Here is a 10,844-nt window from a genome sequence, read left to right as displayed (position 1 = left end):
GTTAGAGCTGTCGTGGGGAGCCATGTCCAGAGTTGGGGCTCTGGCCACCCTTCCGCCACCCCCAACAGTTCCCCCGTCCTTTACTTCTCAGAACCAGGCCGAGAGGGGGGTGGTGACCAGAGCCTGACCGCCCCCGCTCTCGCCTCATCTGCTGCTCCCAGGGCCCAAATTGTCGTCACTTTCCTAGTGAAGTGTCTGGTCATTTTCAGAAGCAATTTCAGGAGAATATGCAGCTGCTGCTCCCTATCCTGCTTTTCCTTTCCCAGGGCTGAAGGCACTGTCAGCTCTCCGGGCTGGGAATGGTAGGAGCGGGGAGGGCTGGGGCCCCTGCTCTCTTTCCTGTCCTCCCCCCGTCAGTCATGTGGATAGATGGTAGGCTGAGGGAGGTGTGGGGGGGGGGTCCTCTCTTCTTTACTCTCCCATCTCTCCCTCCCTCCTCCTCTTTCCTGTCTCTGCTTCTCTTCTCTTCTGGAGCTCAGGAGTGTGTGTTTTTGTCCCCTGAAGCCTATAGGGGCTCAGTTTCCCCACCTGTTGTTATAGGGCTTGAATTGGCTCCATCATGATGGGAGAAGCTGAAGTTCTGCTGCCCGCCCTGCTCATAGCCAGTCCAGCTCTCTCAAAGTCTAGGCTGTTTGAGCCTCTGAGGGGCACAAGCCATCCTGGAGTCCCCTAACCCCCAAGAGGGGCCATTTGATCATCTCACAGCACAAACCACTCTAGCTCAGCCCTCTTGGCTCAGCACATTTCTTCCCCAGGCTCGTGCTGTGGGTTGTCTCCCGACTGTGTCCTGGCCACAGGACTCGGCATCCTTCCAGTCCTCACTGGTATCTCCACCCATTGTCACATATGGCCCAGCCCCCTCCCCCAGCAGCCCGCGGCACCCCTCCAGAATGTCGAAGGGGTCCACGTGTCGCGCCCAAGCTGTGCATGTTGTGGACATACGCAGGCCAGCTCGCGCGCACAGTCATGTGCCCCACCTTGACCCCTGGGAAGGGCCGATTAAAGCATCTCAGCTCAGTGTTTTACTGGCTTCACCCACAACCTGCACCAGCAATAAAGAGGGGGGGCTCCGGAGGGATGGTCTGCTAGGGATCCTGCTCCGCTAGGCCAGTGACAGTTAGTGTCTGAGGTGTGGCTCAAAGAGTAAGTATTCAAAGGAAACACACCTAGGTTCTCTGTAGCTGCAGCACGTGCTTTACATGTCATTTGCATATGATTTGTGGGCAAAGTGAAGCCCAGCCTGCCCTAGCCCTCCAAAGCCTCCCTCCTTCATCACCTCTCTGACTCAGCATCAGCTCTTTCAAGTCTTTGCTAATCCCAGAGATCAAGAGGTGGTCAATTCTCCCTGCCATTCCCTTGCTCCCCCCATCCTTGGCTCCTGCCATCCTCTGTGAGATGCCTCATCATCAAAGGAGATTATTCATGACGGACCTTTGCTGAATCCTTGCTTCCCTAGTCCCAGGGCTTGGGGGCAGGGATGGATGGGTTGGTGGGGGAGGGAGGCTGATGTAGAGATGGGACCCAGGAGGCTTTTGTTCTTAGCCCTCAGTCTAACACATTCTTCCTACTACACCTCCAATTTCCTCCAGCCTGCCCAGCTTGGACCTCCTTTTCCAGATTGGTGAGGGAGGAGAAGAGGAGGAGGTGGGAGATGACCTGGTCCAATTAGGAATAGCATCAGAGCTTCTCAAAGGCATGAACAAGTCATGCCATTAACATGTAAACAGCCTTCCACTTCTACCTTTTATTCCACTAATGGCTCCCAACCCTGAGTCCTGGGCCATGGTTGCCCCACAGAGCCCTGTAATTAGCTGGGTAATGGGAAGCCTTTATTGAGGCCCCATTGGCCTCTCACATAATTAAGGGGCCTTGAGACCTAGCTGCTGCCCTCACTCAGGGATGAACATGGGGCCCCGTGAAGCCGGAATGACTTCTCAGTATGGCCCAAACCCCAGGGTGGGGAGGATGGGGAGACAAACATTTCAGGACCCTAACAGTGCTTGAGAGGCTCTGTGGAGGATCCACATTGTGGGCCGCAATGCAAGAAGCTGGACTCAGACTTGCTTTTTTGTTTTATAAATAAATTTTTATTGAGTACCTATTATATGCCAAGCACTATAGAGCTAGGAATCCAACAGTAAAGCGACGGAAGTCCTTGCCCTTATAATGCTGACATTCTGGTGGGATGTGGGGTAGACAGACCATAAGTAAAATTGTAGTATGTTTGATGTAATATATGAAGAAAAGAAATGAAGGGATATGGAGAATGGAGTGGTAGTAATTTTAAATAGGGTGATTGGGGAAGGTGCTGGTGAGCAGAAGTCTTTGTAGTAAATATGCAACAGAGCTATGATTCTCTTCCCAATCCCAAGATGTAGAAGAGTACAAGGTCCCAAATCTCCAGGTCTTTTGGAGAGGTGGACCCCCAACTCCCTCTGGGAGACTTAACTGTTCCCTTACTGGTCAAAGTACAGACCAGTGCAGTAAAATGAAGGGGAAGTTTGGAGTGAGAAAAACCTGAATTTGAGGCTGTTCTCCAATAGCTATATGTCCTAGAGCATGTGACTGAATTTTTTGAGCCTCAGTTCTCTCATCTGAAAATAGGAATATTTCCTACTCACACGGTGGAGGTGATGAAAATCAGTTGGATTGCTCTCTGCCGAAGCGTCTTGCAAATGTTCAAATTCTGCACCCATTATAAATGCTAAGAGTGATGATTGCTCTGGAGCCGGCTTTCTCTTTCCCTCCCCTCGTCTCCTACAGCAGTATGTTTTTCTCTCTGGGTCTTTTCTCTCTGGATCTGGATCAGATCCTGACTCTGCCTCTCCCCTGGGATTCTCTTACCTTGGGTGTGAAGTGAGCAGAATAAGGCCCCTCGACTGTGGGGCGTGAACTAGAGGCTTGAAAGTTCAGGGGAGAAGATGCCTGAGCTGTAGGGAGACAGATTAGAGTGGAAAAAAATGCAACTGTGAGGAGAAAAAGAAGCAGTTAAGAGATCAATGCTGGAGCGGGGGTGAGGGTAGGGGAAGAGCTCAGCCATGGTGCTCTGTCCCTCCTTTCAGAGATGACAGCAGGAAGGATAGAAGTCAGAACCCTGGAAGGATGCAACTACGTCAGGCTGATTCAGGGGTCAAGAGTGGGGTGGGAGGCCATGGGGAGAGGCTCTGGCACTGGGGAGGTGGAGGGGGGCAGACCCTGGAGTTTTCTGCATTCACTAGTGGGGAGAAGTACCAACCCTACTGGTCTGAGGACCAACGCAATGGGTCAGCTCCAGCCGGGAGGAGGACAGAGGGAGAACTGAGGACTGGAGGGTGTGCCAGACTCACCTCTCAATCGTCAGGGACCTGAGCCTGCTCATCCTGGTGGTAGAAGGGCCAGAGCAGCACCTGGCGGAAATTGTTTTGGCCAGGCAGTCGAGGCTGGAAGTTTAAAGGGCAAAGAGCTGGTGGGTGGACAAGGAGGAGAAAGAGCCCAGGGACCACACCTGTTGAGTAGGCTCCGGCATGGAAATTTTGTGACAAACCGTACACAACATCATCCCTTAGCATGCACAGCTCAGGGGCTATTGGACTGTGGGCTGCTGGATAACCGCCGTTCACTGCTGGGTTTGTGGTGTGTGTGTGTGTGTGTGTGTGTGTGTGTGTGTGTGTGTGTGTGTGTGTGTGTGTGTGTGTGTGTGTGTGTGTGTGTGTGTGTGTGTGTGGCTGCAGCCTATATCCCTCTTCCCCCCACCAGCCTCCCCCTCCCCTCCAGCCACCCTGGGATTGGTGATTCTCAGCCCCTCCCCCGGCTCCCCCAGACCCTCCCAGAGCCTTTATCTGGGAGCTGGGCCGGAGCTCCTGCCACATTCCCCAAGCCCCTCCACTCCCTGTTTCTCTCTTCACGGCAGCACCAGCAGAGTGTGTGGGGAGCGGACAGTGCTCCCGGCCAGCTCCCTGATCCTGCCGGACCATCTGCCCCAGGCTCAGAGCTGCTCCACAGGTAGGCACAAGCGGCAGAATGTTGGATGGACAGGAGCTGGCACCAAAGGACAGGGGCAGAGTCAGGAGGGAATAAAGGTGGCAGCCTTTGATCGGGGAGCAGGATACTGGGAAGGTGAACAGGAGTCAATGGGGGTTGATGTAGTGTTTGGAGCCTGTGGGTACAGACTGATTCTTCCTATATTAGAAAGTTTTTGCCTAAGTCTTGGGGTACCTAGGGCTGGAAAATAGCACCCAGGATCCCTCCTCAAGCCGACTAAGGAAATAGACCCATGCACGTCATATAAATCTATTATCTTCCCTGGGAGGCTAGAGTCCCCCACATTATTGCGCCATTGCTCATTGCCGGGTGCATATCCTGGGGAAATATGTGATGGGGGAGCAGGGAAACTGAGCGCCTCCCAGCTCAGAGACTCTCCCAGACTAAGGCTTGGGCGGGAGAGTTGGGGGCTGGGGAAGCAGGGTCAAGCCAGGCTGCTAGTCGTGAATGTCTCCCATGTTTGCACCTGTGTTGTGTCCTCCTCCTCCTTGCCTTCCCTCCGTCCTGTCCGTCTGCACTCCTAGGCATCATGAGGAGTGCCCTGCTGTTTGCAGTGATCCTGGCCCTCAGCTTGGCTCGGAGTTTTGGGGCGGTGTGTGAGGAGTCACAGGAACAGGTGGTGCCTGGTGGGAGCCACAGCAAGGTAAGGCACCCACTCTGGCTCACCCAGCCTGGCAGAGTACTGGGCAGCATCATAAGGCTGCACTCTGCCTGTCCCACCGTGGTAGGGAGGAAGGTGGGACGGGCGGGCTGGGAGTTACCCATCAGAGGGTTGGACAGTGCAGCCTCTCCAGTGGCCTCATGTTCTCCCAGTATGTCTGTCAGTGTCTCTGTCCCTCTGCATGTCTTTGACACCTTGTACATAAAATGTGCGGCACTAATATGTTGTTTGGTTGGTTGATTGTGTGGTGACCTGGTGATTGGGTGGTACTGTGAGGGGTAGGATAGCGTTGTCTCAGGTTCCCTATGGTCCAGCTCAGGTTCTGTCCCTTTGCAGGGGGGCAGATCCTCCCCACTTCCTGGATGGTATGAAACACAGTCAGAACTTCTCTCCCCAATAGTCATTTGTGTGCTCTTTTACCTATCAGCTATATGTATTTTTTTTTTCAAAATTCAAATAAATTCCCTTATCCCCTGCTCATCCACCCCCAATAACCTCAGGTGCTCCTAACATTCCAACCCTTTCTTCCCTCCTCTCCCATGTCCCCCTCTAGCCTCTGCTGAGTCAGGATAGGAAAAGACCCCACAAAACAGGTTGGGCCCCAATTTCCAAAGTTCATCTAAGAAAAAGAGTAGGAGTTGTCAGGGTAGGGGTACTGGGGGAGAGCAGGGAGGAAGTCTTCTCAAGGTTTTGACAAGACAGCAGTTACATTGGTACGAATGCTTTTAAGATGATTACAGGTGGAACTTACTACATATTCAGTGTGTGAAGTCTAACTGCCTCTCCAGCTCAGATCTGTTTAGCATCTCATTACAGGAGGTGCGCAGAGTATTTGAACAATTTGGGGAAGTGGCTGCGTGGGAAGGGCAAAGAGAGAGATCACCAGCCTTCATCCAGCTGGTGAGGTGTCCCAAGGTATGATAGGTTGGCATCCTTGCAGTAGTTGCACCAGCTCCAAAAGACCAGAACCAGTTCAAAAAACACACAGCGAGTGCCAAATATGGGCTGGACACTGTGTTTGGAGCCCAAAGTTCCAGCTGGAGACAGTCAGAATATCTGGGTCTGTTCCTCTGAGACAAACTTGCTTTGAGACCTTGCCCCTCTTGGTCAATAAAATAGAGCTTGCCATCCTGCCCCTTCTCCCTGCAGGTCCGAGAGGATGAGGGAAATTGGGACGGAACGGGAGTAGGATGTATGTGTGCCTGGGCAGCCAGGTTGGCACGTGTGTGGGTGCATCCTGGGTAAATGCCCATCTGCGTGTGCTCAGCCGCCCAAGGACCCCTAGGCTCTGGAGAGAGAGGAACCGCTGAGATTCAAGGTGAAAATCTCCAAACATGATCAATTGTCATTATCTCTCTGCAGCCGCAATAAACTGGGTGTGTGATGTGTGCCCACCAACCATCCTGCTGTGCCCAAGTTGCTAAAAAAGAAACCACCAAGATGAGAAAGAACCCCTGTTTGGCAGCAGGTCTAGAATGGGGTTCATCTGTGGAGGGGAAGAAGAGGCTTCATTCTGAGCATGCTGCCTTCGTGAAATTCTAAATCCAGGGGAGAGAGGGGAGAGGGAGACAAAAACAGAGGCAGAAACCTGATGCAGAAGAAAAGAGAGGGCGAGGTGGTGGGAAACGCAGGGAGAGAAACATCCACGGACACAGTGCAGAGCGGGGGCAATTTCAGGATTGCTGGTGGCCCTGACTGCCTACCCCCACCTGTCCCCAGGACCGAGTCCTGTCTGTGACTCAATCATGGAGCACAGACCAGAGGACACTAGCTCTGTCTGATGAGCCTTTCTTGTGAGTGCGGGAATTCCTGGTTCATTCACTTAGTGGGGCAACCACATCGTTGGTCAAACGGGTTCCGGGTGTGCCAGGGAGAAAAGAACCAATGGCCCTTCTCACTGAGAGGTGGCAGGAGCTGGAGGGGGCCCCAAGGGTCAGTCCCCTTTGAGCTTGGGATATAGCATGACCAACTCCCAGCTTTCCTGGGACTGTCCCAGCTTGAACACTGAAAGCCCCACATACCTGGGCAAACCGGGACAGTTGGTCGGCCTACAGGGATGCCCAATGTGTTCCCTTTACATGTGCTTCCCAAACCTTGCTGTGCCTGTGAGTCACCTGGGGGCCTGGTTAAGATGCAGATTCTGTCTCAGTAGGTCTGGCGTAGACCAAGATTATGTGTTTTTAACAAGCTCCCAGCGGCGATGCTGCTGGTCCATGGACCACACTTTGAGAGCCTACTTCGCTTCTAGTGTACACCAGAGGAAATCCTGAAAGAAATAGGATGTTAAGTTCAGCTGTGATGAGCTCAAGAAGAGGCCATTTCTTGTGGGGAAAGAGTGAGTGGATTGGGTGTGAGCATCCTCCTCAGCCCTCTTTGTTTCTCTCCCCAGAAGGACTCGAATCTCTACCAGCTGCCCCCGTCGTTGCTCCGGAGACTCTATGACAGCCGCTCAGTCTCCCTAGATGGATTGCTCAAAATGCTGAGCAAGGCTAGCGTGGGTAGGAAGCAGCCCCGGGCAGAGGGGCATGTGGGGCAGGATTCTGAAGATTAAATAGGCCTGGGAGACCCCTTCGTGTGGGAAGGAGACTGGAGATGGCTTAGTGAATTATTGAGGGCTGTGATCTGAACCCCCTCTAATCATCACTTTGCAGATTCCTTTCCCCAGTTACATGCCTGTTCTTGCTTCACAGGTCCTAAGGAGTCATCACTTCCCCAGAAACGTGAGTAGCCTCTTCTCCCTCCTGATCTCTGCTGACCACTTGCCTAGAGCTCCATGGGCACAGGGCCCAGTGACTATTTCGGCTGGCCCCGGCTCAGCTGGCGCAAACAGCATGCCAGCTGCAACTGCTCAGCCAGCCTTTCCTGAATGGAAGAGGCCGCTGAGAGCCGGAGGAAGCAGATGTGCGGGGCACGGTGGAGTCTCCCTCCGCTGGTAGGTTAGTGGGAACCAAGAGGATCTCTTGGTGGCTGTGAAGATTCTAAGCCAGGTACCTGTTGGGTGGGAGAATTTCAGAGAGTTCTCGAAATGTGGGGGAGGGAGAGGTAGACAGAGAGGGTGGGCCTAGGGGACAGCCTGCTAACTGCGGGGAGTAAGCTGTGGTGAGACACTGAAACAGAGACCAGAAGCCCAACCTCAGAAGTCTTGACACATGTCTGGGGAAATGTATCAGCCCCTCACTATCACCGCTGAAAATGTTGGCCCTGTTTCTGCAGGTGACATGCATGACTTCTTTGTGGGTCTCATGGGCAAGAGGAACATCCAGCCAGGTAGGAAGATGTGGAGGTCGGTGGAAGGACTAGCGTGCTGGCAAAGATGTAGCAGAAGTCAGCTGCTTCACATTTGTCACCAGAGGGAAAGACAGGACTTTCTTAGCTACAGTGAGGGTTCCTCTGTCCCTTCTAACCAATCGGCTTGGGTCCACAGTCCAGCCCTCCCCGGGAGCACAGGACGGAGACCTTTATAAGATAGTTCTGCTGCAGCTGCGAGGGGGTCAGGCAAGCTCTGCTTCTCCCCCGCCCCCCGCCCCCATCTCCCAAACAGAGCATCCATCTACTTCCCAACTCTGTCTTCCAAAGCTGTCCTTCATAGCCAGCCCTTTGCTATTGGGTCAGGGTGAAGGTCATATGCAGAAAAATCCCTCCTAACTACACTGTTTATTTCACCACAGACAATCCTATTGATGTGAACCAAGAGAACGTCCCCAGCTTTGGCACCTTCAAGTATCCCTCCAATGTGGAATGAAGTAAGTACCTAGGGAGAGGAGAGGGGACTGTGTGTGTGTATGTGGGGGGAGTAGGTTGCCAGAGGAGCATTGGAGCATTTCCTCTGATGCTGTGTGTATTAATGCTCATAATTAATGGCCTAAATACACTACCAGTGCCTGACATTTAGAAGTGTGTGCTTGCCTGTGATCACACACACACAGACACACACACACAGACACACACACACCCTGTTTCTCATCTCTTTCCAGTCTCATGGACCCCTGCTTATGGCTGAGTGGTAGGAAATGGCAAGGGAGGGGTTTCCCCTGGGGTTTCTTTGATGAGCAGCTTCTCTTGTTTGGACTCCATTCTTGTAATTTGTGCAAAAGGTGGAGAGATCATCATCTGATAATTACAGGTACCACATCTATTCACAGGTGAAGCATTTTGCTTCCCAGGCAGGCTGAAACCATTCAGATCATTCAGAATCTCGGGTTACCGGGTCCACTATATAGTTATTTGCAAGGGTGATTTAGCAAGAAATGCAACAAACTCTGAAATCTAATGGGGAGTAGCTGGAAACTATATCTTAATCGCTCTGTGCAGTGTAATGAATATGAGCATGGCCTGAGTTCAAATCCTGCCACTCACTAGCTGTGTCCCTTGGCCAGGTTACAAAACCCTTCTGTGCCTCAATTTCCTCATCTGAACAACAGGGGTCACAGTATTACCTTGCAGGGCTGTGGTTTTGAGTCTAGGTAAAGTGTTCAGAACAGTGCCTGGCACACAGTGCTGTATGTTGGCTTTATTGTGATTGTAGTCTGGGAACTGTGGGGAAGGTCCCAGTGTTGACCCTGGCGGGCTCCAGTCTGTCTGCCTGGAGCTGTCTGGGCTGGACCCTGGGCCCGAGTGGGCTGACAGCTCTTCCACTTGGTATGCAAGTGTGAGTCCCCCGGGGAAGTGTCTTGTCAAAACACGGAACCGTCTGCCTCGACACCATCTTCCCACACACAGCAATAGCAGCTCACTGATGGCTTTCTTTGCACTGGCTTCCACTGAAGGTGTCAGGGGAGGAAAGGAGAGGGATCAGGAAGGCTCAGTCTTCACAGAGACTCCTGCCCCTCTCTCTGTGGCCCTGTTACCCACACTCATTGGTCTCAAGGGAGCCCCAAGGACCAGGAGCAGGCTCTCAATGAAACTGCCTGTGTGTGACTCCCCGGGCCCAGAGACCGGGTCTGGCCCCCCATTCAGTGTTGGGTGAGAGGGTACAAAAAGCCGTAATAACCATAACTCACTGATTACATGGTACTTACTGTATCATTTTGCTCTCATTAGATTGTTATTTCAGTCCTGCTGACGGTCAGATAATTATACGGGCAGCTATATCTGGATGATATACACTCCCCAACGTTATGCATCAACCATAAAGATAATTACAGTGCAATTTTGCCATAGTATTTTATACAAATGGCAGAAACAAGTGCGTCGTGGAAATCTACTTTTAATGCTTTCTGGTGAACGTAGGCTCTTTCAGAGGGACCAGGCCCATAATTGCAGCCCTCATAACCTCACCACTGATGGTGCATTCTCAACCTGTTAGGTGCTGGGAAGAATAGACACTAGGTCCCTGGGGGCTGGCATTTAAAGGAGGTTAGATGAGATGGATCAACACAGATCATTGTGCCATCTTATCTCATTCATGTGAAACTGCTGAAAAAGGAAGTGATCCCTGGGCCTGTCCTTCCTCTGGGAGGTTTCTGGAAAGAGGAGGAGGGACTGAGTGAGGCCAGGGGAGCATTAGTGCCAGGGTGCATTGGACAGGGCTGTGTGTATGCCTGGCTCATAGGGATGCCAGGATGCTATGAACTTTGCCAGTACTTCTTTCTGCATGGGCCCCTCAGACCATAGCGTGATAAACATGGAAGCTGGGAAGACGCCTGCACCTGTGGCTAGGAGAGTTCGGTCCTCTAGTTCAAAGGCTACAGGGGTAGCTGAGGGTTAAGACTTCCATTCTCTCTACTTCTCCCTTACAGATGCCCCTCCCTTTCTCCCCCGCCTCCCCAGTGGGTGGTTGGTGGGAGTTTTACAGGACAGAGATGTGATTTCTTCTTTTTTTGGTCCTCAGCACTCCACTTCTGGACTCCTGGGCTGCATCGTGAAGACACCTGTCACCCTCTCCCAATCCCCAGGTGCACGCACTCCTATTTCCCTTCCTCTCCCACATCCTTGTAACACTCCTGTGCTTTGACCCCTTCTCCAACCCTCTACCCCACCCGCTGTAGAAACTGCCTAGTGAGCCCCCCCAGTCCCTGCAGGCATTGACTATAGATTGCCCTGGAGTTTCTGTAGCATCCTAAAAATGTGATGTCTCTCCACGCCTCAACAATAAAGGATTTTTATATATTATGACCTAGAGTGATGTATTTGGTTGGTGGGTTGGTGGGTGGGTTTTCCTCTT

At 52.4% G+C, this 10,844-nt stretch overlaps 1 protein-coding gene across 1 annotated transcript; it reads left to right on the top strand.

Annotated features, from left to right (window-relative positions):
* The first annotated feature begins 4,548 nt into the window (after window positions 1-4,548).
* Window positions 4,549-10,626, top strand: TAC3 (tachykinin precursor 3). The gene is made up of 6 exons (XM_027106725.1): window positions 4,549-4,663; window positions 7,071-7,179; window positions 7,372-7,401; window positions 7,895-7,948; window positions 8,350-8,424; window positions 10,512-10,626. Exons 1-5 carry the CDS (start codon window positions 4,550-4,552, stop codon window positions 8,421-8,423), a joined length of 381 nt encoding a protein of 126 aa, XP_026962526.1. The 5' UTR covers window position 4,549; the 3' UTR covers window position 8,424; window positions 10,512-10,626.
* The last annotated feature ends 218 nt before the right edge of the window (window positions 10,627-10,844 follow it).

The sequence above is a fragment of the Aethalodelphis obliquidens genome, unplaced genomic scaffold (assembly GCF_003676395.1).
Source record: "Aethalodelphis obliquidens isolate GAN/ISIS:26980383/991018 unplaced genomic scaffold, ASM367639v1 scaffold8, whole genome shotgun sequence".
Taxonomy (NCBI): domain Eukaryota; kingdom Metazoa; phylum Chordata; class Mammalia; order Artiodactyla; family Delphinidae; genus Aethalodelphis; species Aethalodelphis obliquidens.
This window is presented reverse-complemented; position numbering and strand designations above follow the sequence as displayed.

Coding starts and splice junctions, on each gene's coding strand:
- TAC3 (XM_027106725.1), top strand. CDS start 4,550: ATGAGGAGTGCCCTGCTGTTTGCAGTGATCCTGGCCCTCAGCTTGGCT. Junction 4,664..7,070: donor CTGGTGGGAGCCACAGCAAG/GTAAGGCACCCA, acceptor TTCTCTCCCCAG/AAGGACTCGAATCTCTACCA. Junction 7,949..8,349: donor CAAGAGGAACATCCAGCCAG/GTAGGAAGATGT, acceptor ATTTCACCACAG/ACAATCCTATTGATGTGAAC.